The sequence below is a fragment of the Heloderma suspectum genome, chromosome 5, assembly GCF_057233095.1.
Source record: "Heloderma suspectum isolate Gila_16-S chromosome 5, 16-S_ref, whole genome shotgun sequence".
Classification (NCBI taxonomy): domain Eukaryota; kingdom Metazoa; phylum Chordata; class Lepidosauria; order Squamata; family Helodermatidae; genus Heloderma; species Heloderma suspectum.
In genome coordinates, this window is record NC_139462.1 from 8,115,335 (window position 1) to 8,142,682 (window position 27,348).

Consider the following 27,348-nt stretch of genomic DNA (forward strand, 5'->3'; position numbering starts at 1 on the left):
ATAAATAAATAAATAAATCTGTATTTTCTAATACAATGAGTACAACAATATCTGCTGTACTCATTTTTAAAAATGACACTGATACCCCAGTGCAACCAGGCTAGGTTTTTGACAAGCTGAACTCCAGATCTGCTTCCTGTGCTTCACCCTCCAATCCCATTTTGGCATGACCCTAATTCCGCAGGGCCAAATCACAATCCCATTTGAAAAATAAGACCAATCTTTACAGACACATCACATATTCATTACCTTCACCACAGATCCACTTAGGGCAGCAAGCGACAGGTGATTTGCATTCCCAGGAGTCTGTGCATATAGGTTTCTGTTGCTATGTTGCATATGTGCTACTAGTTTCTCACATGATCTTTGTGTTTATTTTGTACTCCTTTAGGCAGGCACAAATACCTCCAGGCCCTCTGGGCATCCAAACCAGTCCAACAAGCCAGTCCAAATAGGTTAATATTTGCATCTCCAGGTTGATGGCTAAGGGTAAGAGGACTCAATATGCATCATGTGCCAAAAGCACATGAGAGATTATAAGTACCAACACTATACAGTGCCCTGGTGATGCACGTTTACCACTGGCAATCACTAGTTGTTGTCAGATATGTCAGTTCAGTTGATTGACAAGGCCTTCAAATGAACTCCATGTGGAGTTAGCTATTTGTGCCATTACGTCAAACAAAACTCCACAGGAGGGCTAACTCACACGAGGGGAGAAAACAGTTAAACACTGGTATATAAGCTGCTGGCACAGACACAATCAAAGCAGATTTGACGTGTTCCCCCTTTTCTAACTTGTCAGATACAGCACTTCGGCCGAAGGGGGGTGGGGTAGGGGGTGGAAGTGAATGAACCAAGGTAGAGAGGGGGGAGGAAGGGGTTTTGTTGGTTTGAACTAAAAAAAATCTGTAAAATTCCACTGCAAGTATCTACAATGGATGGTTTTACTCAGTTTAAAGGGTCCTAGAGCTGACAAGCTTAAACCTCTGAGATCACTATCCTGTAACATCTCTGACCATTGTCCAAACTGACAGTAAAAACACTTCAAAGGACCTAAAATGTGAAACATCACCACTGATATTCTCAAATATTGTTTTCCTGGATATCAACAGCATTCAGAAGATGAATCTGCCAGTCTTATTTTTAGAAAAGCTCATTCCACACAGTACATTCCAAACAGAAGAGATTAAAATTAAACCTGTAAATGAGACAGAACGATGGCAGGCTTGATTAATTTCTATATCCGACATGAACTCTTTACAAACAGCAATAATTTCCAAAACCAGACTATAATCCGTCTACAACAAGAACTTACCTGTCTTCCCCAAAAGAAGTTGACTAAAGCTGACTTCACAATGTGGCTGTCACAACCAAAGTTACTCAAACCAAACCAACCCAGTAAAACTGACATTAACTTCAGTTGTTGCTTTTTAAACGATGATCTACATTTGGCCAACGGTGGATTTTAGAGAGCATTTTAGAAAGACCGTTTAAATGAAGGAAGCGGGGAGAGACATCCTACACCAATATACTTTTAAAACCAACTGATGTGGTTTTGAAGAAGAGGTGGAGCCATGTTTTCAAGGGGGGAGAATAACTCAATGCTGGCAAAAGCACAACTATCAATTGCACAAAAGAGCATTTATACACTGGGAGCTTCCTAAAGGAAACCAGGAAAAGGGCAGGAGAGCTAGGAGCACAAGGCACTCTTGAATCAAAAACTTCACAGTGAACAACAGTGTGCACCTAAAGTATTGACATCTCCATAGGATTCCTGCAACAGGTGACCTTTCCCCAAGATTTTAAAAGTTTAGATTAGTCCTGCAACAAGTCAGACTTGAATGTGGACAAACAAATGAAGGGACATGCACCAGCACATTACTTAGGCTGCTCAAATTAAGAAAATAAACATTAGTTTCAGGCTAAAATTAGAGAAAAGGAAAATGACTGAGAATGGGTAAACAGCAAAACAAAAGCCATTACACAGTACTTGTCATTCCTCATTGAGGGTCAAACTACACATGATGCTAAATGCTTCACACCTGGAAAAATGTGTGTGTGTGGGGGGGGGTATTTTTATTTTAAATTTAATAGTAGGCATTTGAGCCTGATTTTAATCAGAACTGCAGCACGCAGGTTGGACAGGTTCAACCTTTCCTCCCCAGCCATGACCCTGATGAAACTTATCCCCCACCCAGCACTAGCCTTTAAGAAAAGGCTGTTATTGGTGCCAACTGAAGCTTTCTCCCCACTTAAGGCTAATAGGAGTGCAGGTGGCAGTGGCAAATTTTACGGAGTGTGTGGCTGGGGAGGGGAGAGACATGTCACATATCTTCTATGACATGCTTCCAAGCCCTGAATGAAGTCTACTTAACCATCCTTCATGTTGAACTTCTCACTGGCAAAGAAGCTGTATGGCAAGTCACTACAGTTTGCATTTCACAGACAGGGACCTGATGCCAAGACCCCTCAATGACCCTTCAACCAGCCCGAGACCATATAATGAGTCCCAGGAAAAGATGAAATTTAAAACCAAAGTCTTCTGAATCCCACACTACCCACCATACTGCAACAGCTCCCAGAACACTTTCGCTGCCTCAGCATCTCTCTAAATAAGAGACAAGGCCCTAATTGACAAGCCCTTCTATTCCACTGAGCCCCTACAATGTTGAGCACTCTCTGAATTGTATTCTCTGGCACAGATGAAATGAGAAACCTTTGCCAATCCTCTTCAGCACACCACTCTGGAGCTTTGAATTGACTCTTCCTCACGGGATGCAAGTTTTGTAAATTGCCTTGAAATCATTGGGGAAAGGGTGGCATATAAATGTTTTAATTTAAATAATTTAATTTAAATAAAATTTAAATTATTTAAATTTAATTTAAATAAAAAGACCCTCTGATATCCCCACTAGACAGCCGGTGAAGGACCCCTCAAACTCTATCACAGACACACAAAACGAGGAAGGAAGTGATGTGAGACAAACACACGAAATGAGGATGGAAAGCAAAGTGGAAAAAACCTCGTGTTTCTCAACCATGGCCTTCTAGTGCCATGGTGGAGAACCCAATGCAAAAAAATTAATGGACACAAATATGGTAACAGAAATGGCAATGCTCAGGCGCCAGTGGGATAACATTTCAGGCTCCCAGGACACTGTACAGCTGATATGAAAGTTGCTGTGTTTCAAAAGGGAGACTCCAGAGTGAAACAGCTGAATTAGAACTAATCAAGGTTTTGATTCTACCTGCATGGCTTGAATCCAAACAAAGGTTTCCTGCCACTAGAAGTGTTAGTTAACCTGGCAATGCTAGGATGATTGAGTTATCACCCATTATTACTGTTGTGAATGGTCACTATGGTCATTTTGCATTCATTTAGTGTTTAATTAAATTGTCATCGACAACACTTTTCATATTTCCTGACCAAATGACTCCCTGCTCACACATTTTGCCCTGTATTGTGTATGAACAGCCACCACCTGCCAACTAAGGAGAACACGTCATGCATTTGATGAGGTGGACTCTAGTCCATGAAAGCTTCTGACATAATACACTTGCTAGCCTTTAAGGTGCCTCAAGACTGTTGTTTTCAACCCCAAAACTAGTGCAGTCCTGATCCAAAGAACTTCCTTCATGTAGAACCAAGGCTGGGCACATAATTCTGCCATTTGTCAAACAGCAGCCCTCCACCACCACCCTTATTGCATTACTGCAAAGTCATAACGCACATTGATTTTCACACTCCCACAATTTCTAAGGCAGCTTCACAGATGGCGCAAATGACCCGGGGGGGGGGGGGGGGCACCAGGATGGGCAAAGCTGGCTTTGTACAGACTCAAGCCCACAACAGGTTCTGGTCCTAAGGGATACTGGGCAGGGCTGCAGCCTGACCTCCACTACCCAGCTCTGGCCAAAGGAGAGAGGTGTGGTGAGATCAGGTTAGTCAGCAAGACAGATTCAAGACTAATAAGCTGGAGCAGGTCATGTGCTATTAACTGCTATAAAGGATTCTCGGTCAGGCTTGCCCACCAGTCTAAACAACAAGGGCAGCCAGCTTCGCCCCAAATCAACAAGATCACAGCCAGGAGATGAAGTTAATGTCACTCTTTGATGGTCTATCCCTCACATATCTTTCGACTTGTACTACCTTGTCATATCCAACTCACATGCATCATTTTGTTGGTATTTAGGGAAGGGAGATGGAGGCAGGGGTAAAGAAGGGAAGGGTGTGTGTTTATGTTAGCTACATGTACGTAGGGCTTCGTTACAGTAAGGTTTGTACTTACAGACTGCTTTGCAAGATGGAGACATTCCACCAGCAACACGGGAATGACCACAAGCTTAACTGAAAGAGGAAAGAAGGGTCCATGGCTCCTTAAAAACTACTGTTTACTTGCCCAGGAGCTTCCACAGGCAGCAACAACTTCCTCTGCCAGATGCATGAAGTGAACTAAGGCTGAAGAATGCTAGAGATAAGTTACAAGTATCACAACAGTGCAAATGACATTAAGGCATGGATGCTGGCTTAAAAATACACACAGGGCTAGATCCAGACTTAGTCATACTTAGAGAAGACCCATTGAAATCAATGGGATTTAAGTTAGTCATGACTAACTGAAGTCCCACTGAATTCAGTGGGTCTACCTTAAGTATGACTAAGTCTAGATCGAACTTATAGCGTATGACGTGAACATTTACTGGAGTGTTAGACATCAGCTCTAAGCAAATGTGGACACAAGACATAGCACAGTCAGGGACGAAGTGACCAGCAAGAAAAAGAATGAAAAGCTGTCTAGTCTGTGCAAATTGAAGAGTCTCTTACCTGTATTTTTATTGGCCAGGTGAAGTTGCTGACGTAGACAAAGAAAGTGATGTTGGGATTGTTGCGGAAGTCAAATTTCTCATTGGAGAAACTGTCCTTATACTCCTTGATCTGGCTTTTTGAAACCACTGGAATCTCCTCCCCTGCCTGAGTACCAGCTGTTTGAGTATTTTAAAAGAAAAAATGGGGAAACATCAGTACAATGTTGAAGTTCAGATTCCCAGACTAGGCCTGGAGAGATGCAGATTCAAATCTCACTCAGCCATGAAGCTTACAGCGTGACCTTGGGCCAATCACATCCTATCAAACTAATCTATCTCAGAGGGTTGTTGCAAGGGCAAAATGGAGGGGGAAACCACATATACCACTCTAAGCTACTTGGGAGGAAAGGCAAGATACAAACGTAATAAAATGAACAGTCTGCTTTTCGTGCAAATCCTCTGTGCTATTCCAAAGGGTACTCTTATTGTCTTAATTATACAGCAACGCTCGCTGATAATAAAATTAAATGGTGCCATTTAAACAAGGCAATGCCGAGTTCAGTTTCATTGCTACTATCAGTGAAAATTTCAGTTAACATTTCAGCAGCCAATGCAAGCATTCAAGATGTGGAAATCAGATAAATAGTGTTCTACTTTGTTTCCCAGACCACCTTTGTACAACAATATTGAAATTGTGCCAAAATATAACTATCATACAAAACAGCACCCTACTAAATCCATAAGCCACCTATACAGTGTCTGCATATAAAGAGGCTATAAACTGGACCTGGCTGTTATCTGTGAGCCTCCTCCATGAGCTGCTGAGAGGTCACAGAGGTGCTACAACTAGCAGACCAACTATGTGAGAAAGAGAGCTAAGGTGAAAGCTAGGACACTCCGGGACAGAAAATCCAGGTGGCAGGAGGAAGGGGAAGAAAAGAGAGAGAGAGAAGTACTAAGCAGCAGACAGAAGAGCCGGAACCCAAAGGAAGGAAAGAGCAATGGAGAGAGATAGCAGGAAGCAGAGGGAAGAAGGGGTTAAGGAGGAAGTGTCTAGGATAAAGATTCACAGGGCCTAGGAAATAAAAGGAATATGGGGGAAGGGGCAGAGAGGCAGAAATCAGGGAGCTGATGTCAGGAGTGAGGACTGACCTCTGATTCAGTTTAAATATTTAGCTACTAATCTTAACTATACCACCACCACTTTCTAGGCATTTCTAGTTCAGTCTCTGGGTATTTAGGGGTGGGGAATATTTTCTCACCTGCGAAACTTGTTGACCAAGTGATGTTGAGGTTGAAGTTTTTAGAAGCATTGATAAACATGTCCAGGTCTCTGTTTTGCTGAGTTCAGGGAACAAAAAAGGATGATTGATTAACGGCTTAAACACTGAGCGGTTTCCATTAAAACTTTGTCAGCATGGCTTCAACAAGAATAAAGGCACAGTAAGATCTGTACCCTAGATTCAGACTTCTATGCCATATTCATTCACATAGCATTTTGTTGTTGTTCAGTCATTAAGTCGTGTCCGATTCTTCATGACCCCATGGACCATAGCACGCCGGGCCTTCCTGTCCTCTGCTCTCTCCCGGAGCTGGTATCAATTTGCTAAGTTTCAGTTTTGTACTTTTTTTATTTCAAGAAGTGGGGACACAGGATCCAAGATTCTACAATTTTACTGACCCAGATCAAGTGTGTTTGTGAAGTAGAAACATTTTGAGCTGCACGGAACACTTTTTTAGTCAGGAGTAAGAAGCGAAAGCAAACCCAAGGATAAAAAGAAAGCAGACAAGCCTGCATTAGTTTATGCTTGCGCCCATTCCGAGTTCTCATGCCCAGAGGTGTTTTCATAATGGCCTCAAGTGCCACTTCAGCCTGGTCTGTAACGGAAAATGCTCAGTCTGAAGATGAGCAGCAGCAGGCCAAGCAATAAAACTGTGTTATCCAATATAGGGGAGGGGGGAGAAGGGGGGCTCAGTTACATGAAAGTCAGACTGCCACTTCCAGAATTAAAAGGAACACTACCATTTTGAATGGCAACGAATGCCAGGCATAGAGAGTTTGAACTACAGAGGTGTAGGAGGGCATATGCAATATGGCTCTGCTATTCAAATGAAGCTTTCGATGCAGTACTGGAAGTGAGGGCTGTGTCTCACTCGAGTCTTTTCCTAGAAAACATCTGGTTTAAAGAGCACTTGAGAGACATCTCCTAGACCAGCCCATTTTGAAAGAATCAGCCTCCTAATAGCCAGAGCAGGGACCATCCAGTGTCTGGAGCACTTCACAAAAACAAGTAGGGAGAATAGCCATGCTGGGCCCTTTCAGGGTTTCCTCCAACTCAGCCTTCCTCAACCAGTTTCCCTCCAGATGTGTTGGACTGCAACTCAAATGGCCATGTTGGCTGGGAAAGATGGGTGCTGCAGCCCAACACATCTGGAGCAAACCAAGTTGGATCCCATCTTCTGCCTAGGGATACTGGCCCATCAGGAAAGCCCATACAAGTTCACACACAGTGGTATAAGCTGTCATAATTCTTATAAGTTACTTTTCAGCATAAATAAATGTTGTTTATCACAATGCAACATGGCAATGAATTCCTCCCATCTATTAGAAATTCCATGAAGAAGTTGTTCCTCTCTAGTTGCCTTGGTGTCATCCATATTTCTTGCCCTCAGTTTCCCATCAACAAAATCAGGATAACAGCAGCCTTTCTCACAGGGCCAGCTGTATAGGGGGCATGTACGTGGAGTTCTATGGAAAGTCCATCACTGCACAGAATATACAGACTTCACTAAACACAGAGAACCAAAAGATATTAATAAACAACGTGAAGCGCAGTTGAGAGAATTTACTAACCTCTTCGGGCGTTGCTACAAAATTGATTGCTGTATAATACCGATCATCTTCTTGTGAAAGACTGAACGTGAATTGATAGTCAATAAGAAGAGTGTCTGTACAGAAGCATACAAAACAGAGTTAGGAGGTGCCTTGGTCCAAGGGCAGGTTCAGCAAGCCTGGCGGCTTTCTGCTTGCCTCTGTGGAAATGGGGAGCTGCTGTACCGCTGCCTGCTATCCAGTGGGGAGGAGAGGAGGAGCACAAGCAGGTGTGTGGTAGTAGGTAAGAGTATGGACCACGAAGCACCCTTCAATCTTGCCCGCATCACTATGCCACTGCCTCTCCATCTCAGCCCCACAGATGCAGCAGGAGGATAATACTGAAGTACCTTATTGACTATGGCCACAATAATGGAGCTGAAGTGTTTTGAAAGATCTGGCATTATGTAAATGCTAAGTGTTGTGTTTAATTTTTCCGTCTGCCACCTTGTTCTGAGGCATGTTTGGTGGGAATGCAAAAGAGAGCTGAGTCCAGGTTGTGGAACATCCGGCCCCAGGAGATCTGTCTGATTTCCTCTTTGCTGGTTTTCTGTCACCTTCTTCACACTTATTTATCTTTGCAAGCACTTAATATATTTGGTTAATTTTTTATTTAGTTTTTATCTGCTGTTCTGTTCGCATTTTAGTTTCTGATTGGCTTTTAATGTGTTCATTGATTGTTTTAAATTGTTTTTATTGTATTGTTTAGATGAGAAAGTGGGATGAAAATATGCTCAGACAAACAAATCTTCTGCATTATCAACTATGGGGTGGTTTATTTTTTTTTTAACTTTCTAGCGCCTCCTTAACACCTTTATTCATCTCTGGTTTATTCCAATTGACCCTCCTCTGCTTTTATTTTGTGGCTGTATTGTTGTATTGTGGTTTTAATGTTCTATATATTTTAAATTGTTTTATTGTGTGCCGTTTGGTTTTAAATTTTGTGAACTGCCCAGAGAGCTTCAGCTATCGGGCAGTATAGAAATGAAATAAATAAATAAAATATTTCTTGTCTTTATTCTTAGATTGTATGCCTACAAGCAAGGCCTGTGTTTAGTTTTTGTACAGCACCTAGAAATGTTAGGCATAACAGTAGCAAATTGCCCAAGCAGGGCTCAGATATGCTGAGTAAAAACAGAAGGTTAGTTTCAAAAGGGGCTTTTATCTATCACCTCTACCCAATGGCAAAAACAATGATAAATATGGTTTAGAAGAACTACTTACTTAGCACCAACACAAACACACATACATACATATCTTTATAGCATCTTTATAGCATATGGCAGCCTAAAACATAGATAACAATGGACAGAATATGGCACAGGTGCCCTGTATGTCAGAGAAAATAGGCCTCTGCACCAAGCTCTAGTCCAGTTCCTTCCAGGTAACCATTATTAGACACCTGCAGTCAATTATCATGCTTATTTCACTCTTCATATGCAACTCCTCACCTCTGCAGTTCCTAGCCATATACACCTTTCTTCTCTGCCTATTTTGTCCCCCAACAAACACTCTCCACTCTTGTGAGCGATGTCCATTGGGTTTATGGGGTCTGAGGCAGGAGTGATGCTGGGGGCCCTGCTGCTGCCCCCCTACAAGGACCCATGGTGGTGTAGGGTAATGGTGATCATTGTATCTGGGCCAGGACAGGTACAATTGTATGCACATGAGTTGAGGGCAGGGGTCCAGGGAAATTGCCCCAGTAGCCCCCCTAGCAGCATTGCCCCCAACCTCTGCTTCTTCTCACTCCTGCAGACCACCCTGTCTCCCAGCACTCCTACACCTTTCTGCTTCAAGGTGGCTAGTTGCCTTTACAGGCTCCTACCACCACCTTAGTAGGAAGCAAGAACAAACTAAAAACAAGGGCAGCCTCCTCTGCAACTAAAGCTGCAACTGACGTGCCTCTTACTCATATGGAAGCCTGCAGACCAACATTGGAGCCATTACTTAAAATGAAGAATTCACAGGTAAGGAAAATTCTTCTCCTCCTTGTTCACCAGAAAGTGGTCTAGGCGCTGGGGTGTTCTCTGTGCTGCCCAGTGGGAGGCAGGATCATTTTTAAATGAAGACTAACCTGGAAGGCTGGACTAGAAGGCACCTCCCACTTTCTCCCTATGGCCAGAAACTTAGAAAATAGACCTAAGGCAATAATCCTCACTTCATATGGTCTAACCCAGAGCTAGGCAATAAATCCAGACCAGTCAACCTACAGGGCATGAGCCGGGCCACTGTCTGGCAAACAAGTAAGAGAAGTCACAGGTAAGGAAAGTACTCCGTCCTCTCTTCTTGGCACCATCCAGTAGTCCAAATACTAGGGTAACACAAAGCAGTGCCCCACACATTTCAGAAGGGGTGGGAGAAGAATGGTCTGGACTCTGGGCTGACTAGCACAATGAAGCCCTCTGTAGCCTCAGCAGAGGCACAAAAAAGAAGGAGCCTGCAGTGCTTAATGAGAGTGTGAAAGGAAGACCAAGTTGCTGCCCTGCAAAACTCTTCAGGAGAGGATCCAGACCTAATGGTCCAAAAAGTGGCTGCTCCTTGGAGGAAGTGAGTTAGGACCCCTAGAGGGTGAAGGCTTCCCAGAGCCCTACAGGTCTCTGGTTTCCATGTCTTAATCCACTGTGAGATGGAGGTCCCTGAGGCACTGCTTGGTCCTACCTCTGCCCTCAACCCATAGGTGATGCAAAGGAAGACCACCATCTGAAGGGCTGAGAACAATCAAGAAAACCTCCAAGGCTCTCCTGATGTCTAGACAATGCCATTCCTTCTCACAGTTTGGACAAAGGAAGGGATAAGTGAATCACCCAGACCCAACAGGACACAAGGAGAAGAAAAGACAAGCCCCATTCTCAGCCTGAAAGGGCATGGGTAGGGACGCAAGACCCAGCCTGGGGCAACTCAGGAACCCCTTGAGGTAAGCACCCCTTCCCTGTTGAGAAGAGAAGAAGGCAGCAGTCTCATAGAATCATAGAATAGTAGGGTTGGAAGAGGCCTACCCCCTGCTCAATGCAGGAATCCAAGACAGAGCATCCCTGACAGATAGCTGTCCAGCCTCGTCTTGAATGCCTCCAGAGTGGGAGAGCCCACTACCTCCCTAGGTCATGGGTTCCATGGTCGTATTGCTCTAACAGTCAGGAAGTTTTTCCTGATGTTCTGCCAGAATCTGGCTTCCTGGAACTTGAGCCCATTATTCCGTGTCCTGTACTCTGGGATGATCGAGAAGACATCCTGGCCTTCCTCTCTGTGACAACCTTTCAAGTACTTGAAGAGCGCTGTCATATCTCCTCTTAGTCTTCTCTTCTCAAGGCTAAACGTGCCCAGTTCTTTCAGTCTCTCTTCACAGGGCTTTGTTCCCAGTCCCCTGATCATCTCTGTTGCCCTCCTTTGAACCCTCTCCAGCTTGTCTGCATCCTTCTGAAAGTGCGGTGCCCAGAACTGGACACAGTACTCCAGATGAGGCCTAACCAGTGCTGAGTAGAGGGGAACTAGTACTTAGTCTCCTTTGTTTCATTTTCCTTCACATCTGCTCTAAGGGACAAACTGACCGCAGCAAACAACCTGCTGGCAAACACTGCGGAGGCAGGAGAAAAGTGGACTTAGGGAGGAAGTGGGCAGTTCAGCAATTAAAAAAAAATCCTACCTCCTGCTGGGCGGAGCACAAAGCACCCAGCGTCTGGATCACTGGATGGCACCAAGCAGAGAGAGCAGATTGTAAACTGCAATCTAAAATGCTGAAGTATACCCCCCTAGGAACGGTGGTGTTGAAAGCATCTACTTGGGAAGATATAGAAAGAGATGGGGCCGTGCTCCAAAAATCCCCACTAAAGGTATCTCTCCCCACAAACAACAGCAATTATTTATATAGCACCATTTATGTTCATTGCAATTCAAATTTAGTTGGCAGGGTGAGAGATACACAGACAACAGAGGGATGGAAAAAGAGCTGTCAAAGTAACTAACTTTAGGGAAGGCAATGAACAGACCTAGAAAGAATTTAAAGATAGGACTGCAACTACAAAGGTACTCGAAAAGGAAACTTCAGAATAAGAAGCAGCAAGGTAGAAAGGGCTGACTGTAGTAGAGCTTAGCTTAGCTCATTTGTCGCAAGGTGTTTGATGTCCAAGTACCAATTTATGCACAGGCAAAAGAAACACAGTTTGCACTCACAATAGCAGGTTCCTTTGAGAGGATTGCCTTGGTATCTGTTTTCGACCTCACACCTAGAAGAAAGAGCATTAACCATGTTGGCCTTTAGTATTAATTTTCTCTTGAGCTTGAAATTGTAAAGTTTTTGCCTTCTTTTAAGTCACATCCAGCATGAACTAGGAAGATGACTGCTTCTTATTAAAAAATAAAACAAGTCTAAACATGTGATGAGTTAACTAAAAACATGGCAACACAGAAGAACAGAACACAGTGGAACAATAACAAGACTGAAATCTGAAACTCATGGGTGAGAACCTTGGCACTAGTTTAAATTTTTACCTAAAGTAATCTAACAGCTGTCTAAGAATAAGCTGCAGCATAAGTGTGGTGGGAGCTAAAAACATTGGTTTCATTAGATTTTTGTAGTGCATGGAAACAATTTGAAGCAGAATTTTTTTTTTTTTTAATAACATCAGTATAACCTTCAGGAACAAAAAATATTGTCCCCAGACCCTTCAGGACCAGTAGCTGCTCCACATGACGAAGGGGACCAGGCTCCTGAGAGACTCTGTTACCATTCCACCTGGCTGGCAACCTCTAGGGTGGGCTCATCTCTCCCCTCCACTCAGTCAGGCTTAAAACTGGTAGCTGCACTGACGCCTGCTGCCTGTTAACAGCTGCTACTGGGCAACACTTAAAAAGGTTCAACTAATCTGGCAAGGAGTCACCTACATTTAACCTCTTCAAAAAAGACGGAACATCGATGGATGTACTAAAGGTTCAACACTTTAATTTTGGGCTCAAAACTAGTGTTTCTGGAGCAGCATAAAAACCCATGTGTGCATTCTTGCATACTTCCCACTTTCAATAACTAAAAGACACACAATAAAAATCCCTGCCTACACACAAACACATAAAACAACAACAACACCTTAAAATGTGGAAGTTTACATTTTCTAGAAAGTGTTTTCTGCTATTTTTCCCCTATGTCGCTGCTTTGGCCCCACCATTTTTCATTTCCTGGTTAGGATTTCTTTCTAAAGTGTCCCCAGCCAAATAGTAAGAGCATAGGGAAATCACTAGCGCAGTGCTAGGTCAAACCAAAAGCATTTCGAGTCCAGCATTCTCTCGACACAGCGGCCAACTAGAAGCCAATGGGATACCCTCAAGCAGGACAGGAGAAACCTCCCTCCCACTCACGTGCCCCAGGAGCTGGTATTCAGAGGCACACTGCTGCTGATACTGGAGGTAATATATAACCATCATGATTAGTAGCCATTGACAGTCTTATGCTCCAAAAATTTGTCTAAGGGCGCAATCCTATGGAGATAGTCAGATAGTTGGATAGGCAGCCAACTATCCAATGCAGGGCAGGCAGAGCACAGAGGGGAACTTCTCTTCCGTGCTCCAGCCGCCCTGCATTTGCAGCTAGACAGCTGATTTCAGCTGTCTAACCGGGGTGCCTCAGAGCGGGGGTGAGGGGAGGCTGGACAGCGCATACGAAGCGTCATACCGGTGCTTCTGAGGTCCCCTCCCCACCCCCAAGAACACCCCCTTTTTGGCCGCTCAGTGCTGCTCTTTTGAACACAGAACCAGGGAAGAACGGCACCTCCTATGAAGCGGTGGGGGGGGGGCAGGGAGTTGGATTTCTGGGAAGCAAGCTCAGAGCCCTGGCTCCAAGCTTGGTTCCCAGAAACCGAAAAATCCTATGGCCATCTAGATGCTGCCTAACAGCCATAGGATTGCGCCCTAAATGTGCTAATGTCTTAGTGCCATGTAACAAGTCAGATTTTGTTAAGTCCTGACATCACTGAGAGCAACAACATGAGCAATGATTCCGGGCCTGATCACACTGACAATCCTAGAAAATAATGGATTGTGGAGTAAACGTGATGATGTCACTGGGGGCAGACAGGCTATTCACAGCCACGCTTCCTGAATAGGTGAACACTTCCTCTCACAGAAATCTCTGACTTGGGGTGGAGGAAGGGGCAGAGATGGACCCTTTAATGCTGACAAAACTGCATGAGAGAATCATCACTCTTTGCCTTAAACCTAAGAAGACTTCAGTCACATAATTCTGTACCCCACTCTGACATCTTAAGGTGCAGGAGGATATAGAATTTTACAACTGTATTGTACTGTGTTGGTAATTTCATAGGTGTCCAAAAAAGCAAGATCCAAAGAACCACCCAACTTGTTCTACATGTCCCCTCAAACCCACCACATAGCAAACCATGTTTTAAGCAGGGATATTTCTAAGACAGTTTGCAACATGACACTTGTGTCTGGATTTGTAAAGTGAGAACAACAAAGGCTTTGGGTGGGTTTAACATATCTCTTTAGATTGTGACCTGAATGCTTATATCACAACACACGTAATGGCACCATGTCGCATTCCGTTTAAACCATGGTACCCGAACACTTCCAGAGCAACCACTCACAGTTGACACTCCTCTCCTTTGATTCCTTTGGTGGTGCAGAAACACTTTCCTGTGTTTGTATTGCAGATAGAAGCATGGCCATTACATTTGCAAGCTGGAAGACAAAAGGCATTTTCAGTAAAACAAACAGAATTCACTAACAAGTTTTGTCTACATCAGGGGCGGGCAACTCCAGATGTTTTGCCCTACAACTCCCATGGTGCCCCACCATTGGCTATGCTGGCTAGGACTGATGGTAGGCCAAAACTCAGGAGGGCTACAAGTTGCCCGCTCCTGTCTACATTGTGGGTAGCTAGCCCCTTCAGTATATAATGTATTGTACTGTAGCAGTGTGAGAGCTAAACCAGAGATAGTTCAGCAGCCTGTATCAACCTGCCAAGCAGGAAGCAAGATTTACAACATTTCAAGTGCAGACATTAGGTAGAATGAGTGGCAACCTCTTTGTTAAGTGAGTCAATGATTGGGAAATGCATTACTTAGGAACTCTGTTAATATTTGGATTTAACCTGCCACAACCAAATTATATTTTAAATAATATTGCAATCCATATTTGAGTGAAATGCTTCTTTCTGCTCAGATACATGATCTTTCAATTAAATATTGTTGATGTTACAGTTGTATCAGTTATTACCAGGGCTCTATGGCTACTATAGTTCTTCAGGAGCACAGAAAACATGCCAAATGCATACTCTGTGTAAAATAATTGGTTTCCTAAGCATCTTTGTTCTTTTTAAAAAGTTTCCCACCTTTAAGTTGTCGGAAGTAAGGGTGGCTTCAGTGCCTTCCATATGACCCTCCTGACTAGCAAAACCAGAATAAATTATGCAAAAAAGCAAACACATCAAGGAGAAATCATGTAAATTTCTTCAATCCACATAACCTATACAGGTTGCAGAAATCAGCTTTTCTTGGCACAGGATTTTAAGTTATTTAGCATGGAACACACAAAGCCTTGGTTATAATCACCTGCATAACTGTAACGATGAGCATGCAACAGGAAGAAAATATACAATCATTCTAGAGACAAGGGGAGACTGAGGACATGACTTACGCTGACAGGTCCCTCCATTTGTGGGGTCTCCATAGTAACCAGAGATACAAGTCTCACAGTGCTTGCCAGTCGTCAGGTTCTCACACCTCTCACAGATACTCTCATTGACACATTTACTGTGCCCATTACACTGACAGGCTGAAGACAAAAGGAACACTCAACATGTATCTTTCTTTGCCATTTATTTCATTATTTATTATCACAATTTCATGGGTTTCCACTGATGCTCTGTGTTTAAGGGAAAGCAACAGCAGGTTCCTACAAGACTGGTTGGCAGCTGGATCAGGGACCGACAGGATTTGTTTCCAGGAATCCAGCAAGTATGAACGGGATCTGCACAAGAGCATCTCAATGAAGCTTCAGTTCCCAGGATGGACTGTACTGCACACCTTTTACAGTCACAAAGTTCAACACTTAATTGTCCTGGGGCTGACAGAGCAACGGTTTTGCACATGGTTGTATATCTCCACTGCCTGTTCTCATACAGAATTGAGAAGACATCACCAGCCAAAGAGGGGGCACACTGGTGCTCTCTCCATTTTTTCTATTGACTTGCTGCCCATTGGCAATGACATTTGTGCTTTTGTTTTGTCTTACATTACACTGCAGGAGACTCAAATTATTATTTTAACTTACAAGAAGACTCAAAATTGTGTTTGAAATCCTGTGCTCTAACAGTGCTCCTTTCATGTTGCTCCTAATGCTGACACAATTTTGATTCTTGTCTTGAATGCAGGAATTTCAGGGAGGGCCAATCCCCAGCCCAAACTCTTAATCCTATCTTTTGCATGGCTTTTGGCAGCCACTATTTTCTCCCTTCGCTGGATCATGGAGAAAGCAAGAGAATTCCAGAAAAACGTCTATTTCTAAACATCTGCTTCACTGACTACGCTAAAGCCTTTGATTGTGTGGGTCACAACAAACTCTGGCAAATTCGTAAAGTGATGGGAGTACCAGACCACCTTACCTGTCCCCAGAGAAACCTGTACAAGGGTCAAGAAGCAACAGTAAGAACTGGACATGGAACAACCGAGTGGTTCAAAATTGGGAAAGGAGTACCACAAGGCTGCATATTGTCACCCTGCTTATTTAACTTATATGCAGAGTACGTCATGAGAAACACCGGGTTGGATGAATCACAGGTTGGAATTAAGATTGCCGGGAGAATTATCAACAACCTCAGATACGCAGACGATACCATCCCAATGGCAGAAAGCGAAGAGGATCTAAAGAGCCTCTTGCTGAGGGTGAAAGAGGAGAGTGCAAAAGCTGGTTTGAAACTCAACATTAAAAAAACGAAGATCATGGCATCTGGCCCCATCACTTCCTGGCATATAGAAGGGGAAGAAATGGAAGCAGTGACAGATTTTATTTTCTTGGGCTCCAAGATCACCACAGATGGTGACTGCAGCCATGAAATTAAAAGACGCTTGCTCCTTGGAAGGAAAGCTATGGCAAACCTAGACAGCATAGTAAGAAGCAAAGACATCACCTTGCCGACAAAGGTCTGCATAATCAAAGCTATGGTTTTCCCAGTAGTAACATATGGCTGTGAGAGCTGGACTATAAGGAAGGCTGAGCGCCGAAGAATTGATGCTTTCAAACCGTGGTGCTGGAGAAGACTCTTACAAGTCCCCTGGACTGCAAGGAGGTCACATCAGTCAATCCTAAAGGAAATCAACCCTGAGTTCTCATTGGAAGGACAGATACTGAAGCTCAAATATTTTGGCCACTTAATGCGAAGAGAAAACTCTCTGGAAAAGACCCTGATGCTGGGAAAGACTGAAGGCAAAAGGAGAAGGGGACAGCAGAGGATGAGATGGCTAGATAGCATCAGTGATGCAATGAATATGGACATGAGCAAGCTCCGGGAGAGAGTGCAGGACAGGAAGGCCTGGCGTGCTATGGTCCATGGGGTCATGAAGAGTCAGACGTGACTTAACAACTGAACAACAATTTTCTACCTTAGTTGCTGCTTTGGCAGACGTATTTTTCTCCCTGTTCCATTCCTCCAACTGATCCCAGCCCATCAGGGATTATCACAACATTGGTTTTAAATCTGGTTTAACTATGTACTGACATCACTATAGACAAATTATGGTAGGGGCAATGCTTCCTGTATTGGTCATGTTGATTCTAGACAATCAGGATCAATCTAAGAACAGTTTCTAAGCACTTCCACAACAATCCCACCCAAAAATCAATGGAGCAGCAGCTTTGGATTCTGATTAAAGTTTTCATGAAACTCCATTTTGGTTCAGCAACAATCCTTACATGTGCATTTATTTTTCTACAGCTGTTTCTATTAGACTACTACACGGGAAAGATAGGACTGCAGGCCACTCCAGTGGCTCGGCTGAAAAACCAGCTCCATCGGGCTTCTCCTCTCCCTCAACTGTTTAAATTCACTCTGGTTGTTATAGGAATTATGTAAGTGGTATTTGTTTGCTTTTCCCCCCCAGTTTCCTCCCCGTCCCTTTTTCCTTTTGTGCCATGTCTTTTGATAAAAGCCTGTGGGCAGGGACTGTCTTATTCATTACTGATCTTATATAAGCTGCTTTGGGAGTCCTTTCAGCAGAAAAGAGTAAAAATGTTTTACAGGAAGAAAATAAGGCTACTTTGATTTTACATTCTCTGAATTTCTCACTCAGTGTTGCTGACTTATTTGTTCAGTCGTTAAGTCGTGTCCGACTCTTCGTACCCCATGGACCACAGCACACCAGGCCTTCCTGTTCTCTGCTCTCTCCCGGAGTGTGCTCAAGTTCATATTCATTGCATCGGTGATGCTATCTAGCCATCTCATCCTCTGCCGTCCCCTTCTCCTTTTGCCTTCAATCTTTCCCAGCATCAGGGTCTTTTCCAGGGAATTTTTTCTTCGCATTAGGTGGCCAAAATATTTGAGCTTCAGCTTCAGTATCTGTCCTTCTTCAGTATCTGTCCTTCATTGCTGACTACTCTACCAGAATTAAACTGAAATAGGTACCGCCACCTGGTTCCATTTTCAAGAAACCATAAACATTTCTCGAAAGGTGGAATAAAGCCATCTGTTACCCCCACCTTGACCACTCTTGTTCGGTGAACAAGGGAATGAACACGAAGGTTTTAAGGGATAACTAATCTGTAACAAGTGATCTCAAATGTGCATTCCTAAATAAGTTACCTGGACACTGAATAAAAGACCAGTTATAATTATTCTCAGCCAGGCACATGGTGACATCAAGGACGGGTTCTAGATCGGATTTTCCTCCTGTTGGTGGCGGAGGTGGAGTTGGCTTTGGCATCTTTACTGGACCTCTGGAAGACCCTTCAATGCATTTCCCCTTGCCTGTATTACTGGGATCTGTACACCAGCCACAGCCAGGTTGTTCCAAACAGTGACCGCAAGTGAAATAACCAGAGCAATTTTCAGCTGGGGGAGGGGGGAAGAGAGAGAGAGAGAACAGCCACTGATTAAAAACAAATCACCAGTACTTTAAAGCTTCACACTCTGGGTTGGTTCACATGCAACACCAAACCATGGTTTGGCCATCCTCCAGCTCATGAACTCTGTCTCCCCACTCCCATTCAGATAACCCTGACTTTTGCTTAGAAGTATCAGAGTCTGGTGTTCCATCTGAATCACAAACTCCAAATTACAACCTGAAGACACGATATGAACTGGGTTTCCACTTTTTTCTTGTAGGTGAGGCTTTCTCAAATATTTAAATAACTCAATTTATAATGATTTAAAAGGATATGAATGCGTGTGTCTGACTGTAAACATCATAGCTCCAAGACCATGACATCTAGACACCTGAAACTAGGCATGCATACTAAGGGGTAGGGGTGTACGGATTACTTACCCCGTTCCGCTGGGGCTGTCCGCTGGGGGGGGGAGGCGATCCATCCCTCCCCCCCGGAATCCTCCCCGGCCAGCTCACAAATGGAGGCCACCGTAGCGGCCGCCATTTGCGTCCCTGCGGTAGCCGTGATAGGCTACGTAAATACTTATGTAGCCTATCACGGCTAAAGTAAAGAGAAAATGGCGGCCACAGACCAGGGCAGCCATTCGCGGGGCAGCGGACAGCCAACAAAGGTAGGCTCCGTCCTGGGTAAATTTCATAGGGTGGCAGGGGGGATTGCTCCGTTCCGCCACGGACTCCGGATTCTTTAGAATCTGGCCTCACTGGAGTCCGTGGCGGAATTCTCTAACATCCCTACTAAGTGGAACCTAGCGGTATGGCCCTCGACGTTATTTGCTTTTTTTTAATGCGTCAATTAACGTTACGTAATTTAAATGTATCCATGTTTGAAGCCTGCAGTACTATCTTCAGTCACTAGGTGGCAGGCTTCTCTAACTAGCCCATACTTTTGCAGTCAAGATAGTCTGAGGCCACAGGGAAGTACTCCAAGGGAGAGTCTTATGGCTACCCCCTCTCCCCTGCTCTGGGACAGTCACCCCTCATGGAACTATAGGGGTGCACTAAGACAGGGGCCATGCCTGGGCACGGTTTCAGGCAGACAAGGCGGGCAGAATGTATCCAAGTATGATAACTGTGTAACTTTGCCTGAAGGCTTCACTGCATCAAACTAAGGGCTATTCCAACACATGTAAAGCTGGGTCCATTCACTAGTAATGAATAAAGATGAGTGGAGCCTTTATAATTGTGGACTAACGTGTACTCCTGACAAATCTGTGGGCCATGCCATGGCATACAGGTGTCTCATCAGAAGAACTGATGTCGAAAAATTCACCTGGAGTTTTGACAACTTTGGGGAGTGGCTTGTGATGAGACAATTGTCAGAGAAGGAGAGCCTCAAGAGTCCTAGTTAACATGGGGACCTCATGCTTTGGATCCAGGCCCAGTCAACCTGGGGCTGAGCTTTGGAACACTAATATCCCAAGTCCAGTCCAATACTTCATCCCTTGGTCGCACTGCATTATAATGAGCACACACACAAATGGGATTGCTTTCCTCATTCCAAGGAAGAGTGTACAAGGTGCTGTGAGCAATTAATTCCTGCTCTGACCCCATCAGTCAAGGGATTGCTTACGTGGACAGTTGCTCACGGTATGCCACTCCATGCACTGGCCGTAAGGGAAGGAGGCCACATATGCATTTGAATCTACACACTGCTTCTTGTTGCTGCACCACATGCATTCAGAGTTGCTGCTGGTACATTCGCTGCACGCCATTCTCAAGCCACAAGGGGTACGGCACTGCTTGGCACTGTGGTTGGCTGTGCATTCAGAAACACAGGATTAGTCCAAGTAGCTTTTACTACACAAGACCTTTACAAACATTTGCATTTTTTCCATCTCGCTTCAGAAACCAAAGAGACCATTACACTGCAGGTAAAGAACCCGTCTTTCTCCTTTCATGTCCAAGAGACTGCCAACTCCTGACACAACTTCCTTGTCGGCATCTCCGTAGTCCTTTCTCTTCCTAGTAAAGCCCTTCTCCACCAACTAGACTATTGTAGCCTTCTTGCTGCCATTATCAATTCCCTTCCTCACAAAACTCCTCTGAACTTTATTCCTGAAGTCACAAAGTCTGCATAAACATCAAGCTCCTTGTTCTTCAAGCTTTCCAAACTTCTCTATCCTTCAGGGCTGAACAACATATTATGATCTTCAGTGGGATGGTGGCAAAAGACTCCCCATAATAAGTTATCATTGTTCTGGCCATAAGGTCTACAAACACTCACTAAATGGAACTGGGGCATCATCCTGTAAGCCTCCACACACACCATGTATCGGCACACATCCAGAAGCTATGAGGATATGCCAATCCACACACCAGTTATGTGTAGATGTTCCACTTACTCCAGAGGCCATTTTTCACAACATTCCCATCGATGGCAGTTATCCCTCTCCAGCCTCCAGCTTGTCTCCCATTACAACCTACTCAAATGCCATCTTGCCCAGAGCTATTTGGATTGGTGTATCTCTATTTCATAGAATCATAGAATAGTAGGGTTGGAAGGGGCCTACAAGGCCATCGAGTCCAACCCCCTGCTCAGTGCAGGAATCTAAGTCAGAGCATCCCTGACAGATGACTGACCAGCCTCGTCCTGAATGCCTCCAGTGTGGGAGAGCCCACTACCTCCCTAGGTAATGGGTTCCATTGCTGTATTGCTCTAACAGTCAGGAAGTTTTTCCTGATGTTCTGCCAGAATCTGGCTTCCTGGAACTCGAGCCCCTTATTCTGTGTCCTGCACTCTGGGATGATCGAGAAGAGATCCTGTCCTTCCTCCCTGGGACAACCTTTCAAGTACTTGAAGAGGGTTGAGTGGTAGAGCACAAGGTTCAATCCCTAGCATCTCCACATAAATAGCCCTGTCTGAAATCCTGGAGAGCTGCTGTCAGTCAATGTAGGCAATACTGAGCGAGCAAGACCGATGGGTCTGACTTAGTCTAAGGCAGCTGCCTGTGTTCCTGAGTTTCCAAATGGACCTTGGACTCCTTTGTCCATGCTTATGTCTATGCTTTTCAGTCGCATAGATCCACTTCTTCCTGAAGGGCCCTAACCCTTCTCTTGCCAGCACTGTCCACTACTGCAGTTTCACTGCTCTCGGGACCCTCCTTCTAGGTCTTGTAACCGCAAGAGTGGGAGCAGTACAAGGTGTCAGCAGAAGTCAACTGCAACACTTCGGAAGAGCCTGAGCTGTGCACAGTTCTGGCCCTCCTGAGAAGATCTCCACACGTGCCCCTTTGTCACCAGCCTTCTACAACAAGAACCACGCTGAGGAATATTTTACCAGGCCTTTCACAGACGCTGCCATTGACTAGGTTGATACACGTTGCTGCCTTCAGTCCTCGGCTGTTTGGCTCTGCTACGTAGCTGCAGAACCCAATGTCAGTTGGCTCCCCCGGCAGCCACTGGAGCGAAGTGTTCGTAAAGGGAGACATATCTTCCCAGCACCAGTACGATACGTTGATCTTCCGCAGTCCGACCCATGGCGTCAAGGCTCTGGGCTGAAGTGGGGCAGAAAACCAACATTCAACTGAACCAGTACTTCCACGTTTTCAGGGGTGTGCTTTAAGAAGGGGCCCCGAGTTATGCTGCGACCCACAGGCATTTTCAATCAGAACACATTTTCTGTTATGAAGCAGGTTTTGTTCATCACATAACATTCTTTGGACTACTAAGAGCAGAACTAGGGTGCGGGCACGAGATGGCTGGCCAGTGAAACTGCGTGCAAAGCCATCTGTCTCTGTCCCTCTCCAGCCATCTCTCTCTCGCCATCACCCCCTTCTCTTCCGGCTCTCTCCGCCCCCTTAGTGGAGACATGGGTTTTACAACTGCAGACTCTGAAATAGGCAAGAAAAAACCTCGAACCCTAAAATTAGTCATTTCAGCTCAAGTTAACAATTGACAGAAACATACTGACACACCAAGGTGGAAGGGAAGCAGGAAGGCATGGTTTGTGCACAGGCTCCCTCAGCCTGCTCCAGATCCCTGCAGCTGTTCTGTCACAGCTGCACAACAGCTGTACTAATACGTTTATGGGTAGTTGAGCCCAACAGGGATGGCTGGATGTGAATTCACTCCAAGAGAAACAAGAAGTTAGGCCATATGGAAAAGATCCAGGTAACCCCAGTCTTTCCACAGACAAAGCAGTAAAAATACGCATGGACACACACGTGGCTTCTGGGCGCGTTCCCCTCCCCTCCCCACCCCACCCCCAAAACATCACTGTAATGAGAATATCCCAAAGTTACCTTGGATACAATCTCACTCCAGAGGAATGCTAAATTTCAACAGCCCTCTTTGAAAGGGAGGGCATCATGCAGTTCACAAGGACATCTCTGACCACCCAGCCACAACCTCAAAAGGTGCTACAGATCACTCACCGAGGACTGGGTCTTCTGGAGTTCCTTGAGAAGGAATTCCACCTTCTTCGGGGTAGTGAGTGACGCCAGAGCAGCATTGTGGTTCCTGCAAGCCAGCTTAGCATTGTCATAGCTGTCTTTCGTGCTTATGATTCTCAAACAAGAATTGCCAACCAAGTGCCATGTTGCCCCACAGATGTTCTCTGGGGAAAAAAACACCCACAGATTTCTCTCCTTGCCTTGTTTGCAGTGATCGCCCACTGACAATTCGATGCCCATAAGTAATCACCACCCTGAACACAATTGGCCAGTTCACAAAAGACATGCAGTATTTAGGGTCTCGAGGAAAGCAGGGGCTTTCTGGCGGAGTTATTACCATGTTAATATTACTATTACAATGATTACAACTGCTAACATGTCCTTGGACCAAGTCTGTGAATAGCTGCTCAGCACGTCACCTATATGAAGTGAGAATTGTCTTCAGCTGATGAGGCAGTAAAACTTTAAGAAAGGTGGTTAGTTTGGGGCCCCAAAGAAAAACTGATGTGGACAGGCAAGAAACAGAAACAAATTGGACAGACACGAAGTGACCAAACCAAGCCACAGGAACCAAGTTAAGTAGCAGATCATTAAAAAGAGAAAATTCATCTCGCCTGAAAAGGAATTGGGGGCGGGGGGTGTCCAGGCAAGAATAAGAACCAGACATTGGATTTGTCAGGGGCAACGGCATTCTCACTATCCCACATAATCCCAGTGAGATTTGGAAAGAAGGAAATCAGACAGGACTGCTGCTTTGTTCTTATGTTTCCCTGTGTGTCACTTTAGGTGGTCAGTGTGGGATATTCCACAGATAATTGCCTGTAGCAGTGGCCTCCATGCAAAGATCTTCACACATCTGCCTGCACCACAGATCATTAGTGCTGTGGTGGTTGTCCCAGAAGTTAACCCAAGTTTAGAAGGGATGGAACAAGTTTAAAACATTTGAGAAAACAGGGTTGGACCAAGGACTTCATAGAAACGGTGAGCTTCGAGGAGGGACCTGAAGGAAAGAAAGGTGCCGAGGCGTCCTTGGTGGGAGTTCCAGGTATGGCTGAAGATTTCTGCATGGAACTCATTGCCTGTAGGATTTTGTCCACCCCAATAACACAAATCTGTTACAAGAGATTTCAATGCACAGCCAGACAGAAGCTCGATGCAGGTGTAGACAACATCTCAACTATAAACGGCTTGCTTGGATTTCGAAAACACAGAGGGAGTTCACGCATTCCTTATTAAGAACACAGCTCACACGCCAACAGACTTCTGGTCCTCTGACACTTGTGTTCTGGAGAAGAGGCTTCCGCAAGTGTCAGCAGCGCCTCACTACATGCACCGAGGGGCTTCTAGGCTTTCGTAAGTGGGAACTGGGGCTTGGGAGAGCTGTGGAAAGTGCAGGAGATGTTACAGCCAAGGCGCTCCACTTGCAGCCCCCTCGGCCCTCCAGTCACATGACAGCCACATCACACTACTTTGGCTGAGTGTGGTGCCTGAAGCAGGCAGACTTCAGGCACCACAGCTGGCACTGCCCTGGCCACTGTCACTGGCCGTGGAACACGGTCTCGCACTGCACACCTGGATTCTGCCTTGACCTGCTGTGGACAAAGGAAGCGCTGCGACTGCCACAGCGAAGCCCTGACTTTGATTCGGACTACACACAGATTATGCTGCTTCGTGGGGAGGGGGGCAGCACAATGCTCCTAGGGATTTCGCTCCTTAACTTCACTGGCAATTGAAGGACATGAAGGACTGTGTACGCCACCCCATGTCTGCTCCAGTCCAGAGCTACATCATGACAGCAAACATTACATTCACCACAGTAAGAGCAGCCACATGAAAGCCAACAGCACTGACTGTTGAGAATGCAGAGGGCAGAGAAACCTGGAGGGGCTGCGGGCACGGGAGCAGGCAGTGGCGCTGGCCGGGCCAGAGGCCAGAGGCCCCCAACAGCCCCGACGGGTGGCTCCATCGGCGGCAGCCCCTCCCCCTCCTCCTGCGGTGCCACAGGGAAAGGAGAGAGCCCCTGGGCCGCGCCACTTCCCTCACTGGCCGCACACCCACAAAGGCAGTATACGGCTGGTTCAGCTCACTGCTAATCAAACTCAGCAGAAACAGCTTGAACTTAAAACAGTGTATCACAGGGCTGCAGCATTGACTGGCCACTGCTGCACTTTCCTTCCCACACGGCATAGCAGGAGCCACCACTGGGGAAAACAAAAGCAGGGATGGGTGGGCAGGCTGGCAGGGGAGCAGGGCAAGGCTGGCTGGGGGAGTCCCCCCCCAAAAAAAACACTCTGTCTATCCTCCCCCACAAGCCTGGCAGCACCTCTGCAAGTGGGAGCCACTGCCCATGTCTCTTCTCTCTCTCCGCCGATTTGCCTTTACTTACCTTCTCTCTCCACTTCAGTGGCTCTAATTTTCTCACTTCTTCCCCTCTCAACAATGAGAAACATTTAGCCACAAAAGGAGAGATAGGACAATTAAGCCACATACAACTGATGGGTGCTGGAAGACAGCCGGTGGCTCCTGCAATCCCTGCCTGTCTCAGGGGGAAGTTTCATCTGTGGCTGGCTTACACATGGCTGCTTCTGACACAATGAATGCAAGGTGTAGCTAGGCTCTGAAATGTATTTCAAAGGGTCTTACACAGCATGTGTAAATACATGATTCAATTCACTGCTTTGTACTACAAACAAGTTTCCTTTCTAAACTGTACGAGGGAGGGACGAGGCAGATCTCTCTCTCTCTCTCTCTGTGTGTGTGTGTGTGTGTGTGTGTGTGCGCGCGCGCGCGCGCCTCTCTCTCTCTCTCTCTCTCTCTCTCTCTCTCTCTCTCTCCCTCTCTCTGAGGGAGGAAGGGTGGGTGGGCAGGGGAGAACCACGCCTGGATGTTACACCCAACACACAGACATACCAGGCAAAGCAATGCATTCTTGATTCCGGCCTTCCCACTGACAGTTCTGATCCAGGCTGCAGCTCTTACAGCTTGTCTTTTTGTTACAGTAAAATGCAGGATTATCCTTCGGGCAATTTTCAAATGTAGCAATGGGAGTCTAAAAGAGATAGCAATGGGTAAGCCTTTCCCTTCACAACATACACAAGAATAAACAATTCTGCAAAGGAGGCAACAGGTTAAATCTATAAATGAAGCAATGAATGTATTATCTGATGTGACGCCAAAGCCAGCACAGGTACCCAAACTTTAAATTTTCCCCTGTCAAGTTAATGAAGTAGTATGCTAATACAGCAGTCCTTTTTATCCAGATAACATGAATGTCTGTGTCATCCCCGATCCCCACCCCTGCATCTTGGGTTCTTACAGTATGAACATTATGAATTTTGGCCTACGTTGCTCACACAGACACCCCCATACCACAAGGCTTTGGTCCATCTCAGACTGGAATTTCATTAAAAGCTCCAGATGAGATCCATTTTGCCAGTAATCCCTCCCACTGAACAGTTAGGTGATGCATCCAAAGTGCCAGGCCCCCAGGGGCTGGGCACTTCTAGAATTTAAGAGCTACTGGCCAAATGCTTTGAAAGCCTTTGAGAGGGAAGGCATCCAAGAGGTGCCTAACATCACGGGATGCATTCCCAAGCCATTTGGGGGCCATCCACATTTAAACAACCTGAAAGCATGTTAGGGCCAAGAAGGAAAGAGGGAGAGAGAATCCATTGAAGAAATCCAGAGGATTTCATGGAGAAATCCGGAGACAGCTTTCCTGATCAGGGTGAGTCAAGTAAACTGGAGAGTGCTATATAGGATGGCCAAATGACCTTGTTACCACTGCTCATTACCACTGCCTTTTGCAATTCCATGCTGCACCCCACAACTGGGAAATCGCAGCAGTAGATCTCGGCGTACTAAGAATCTCAGCTCTCATTTTAAACAAGCACACATTTAAACCTTTAAGCTACAAAAGGGGCTGAAAGCACATAAGCAATAGTTTGGGGAATCTAAAGAGACAGAGGAAAGACTGAAGATTTTCAGTGGCAAGCAAGCGGGGGGGGGGGGGATCAGAACTAGAGATTTGGAGGCCCAGAAAAAAAAACGGGGAAATTTGGGGGGGGGGAAACGTTTTTTCCTGTTTATTCCCGAGGACTGTTTTTGTTTTTTTCCCCAAAATTGAACAGCTTTGGCTTATGAAATATTTTCTTATAGAATTTAAGACAAA

General features: G+C 45.4%; 1 protein-coding gene across 2 annotated transcripts in view; it reads right to left on the reverse strand.

The window, feature by feature from the left end:
• Nucleotides 1-27,348, reverse strand: part of ATRN (attractin) — a 207,288-nt gene that overhangs the window by 78,763 nt on the left and 101,177 nt on the right. For both annotated transcript variants that reach the window (XR_014791942.1, XM_084855303.1), the window contains exons 14-24: nt 26,088-26,226; nt 23,160-23,341; nt 22,064-22,280; nt 20,357-20,542; nt 18,483-18,731; nt 15,323-15,460; nt 14,272-14,365; nt 11,849-11,901; nt 7,664-7,758; nt 6,072-6,150; nt 4,829-4,986 (exon numbers count right to left, since the gene is read on the reverse strand). Coding sequence is in view for 1 of the 2 variants with exons in the window: in XM_084855303.1 (XP_084711429.1) it covers nt 4,829-4,986; nt 6,072-6,150; nt 7,664-7,758; nt 11,849-11,901; nt 14,272-14,365; nt 15,323-15,460; nt 18,483-18,731; nt 20,357-20,542; nt 22,064-22,280; nt 23,160-23,341; nt 26,088-26,226 (1,590 nt within the window). In the remaining variant the exon portion in view is untranslated. The remainder of the gene's footprint in view (nt 1-4,828; nt 4,987-6,071; nt 6,151-7,663; nt 7,759-11,848; nt 11,902-14,271; nt 14,366-15,322; nt 15,461-18,482; nt 18,732-20,356; nt 20,543-22,063; nt 22,281-23,159; nt 23,342-26,087; nt 26,227-27,348) is intronic.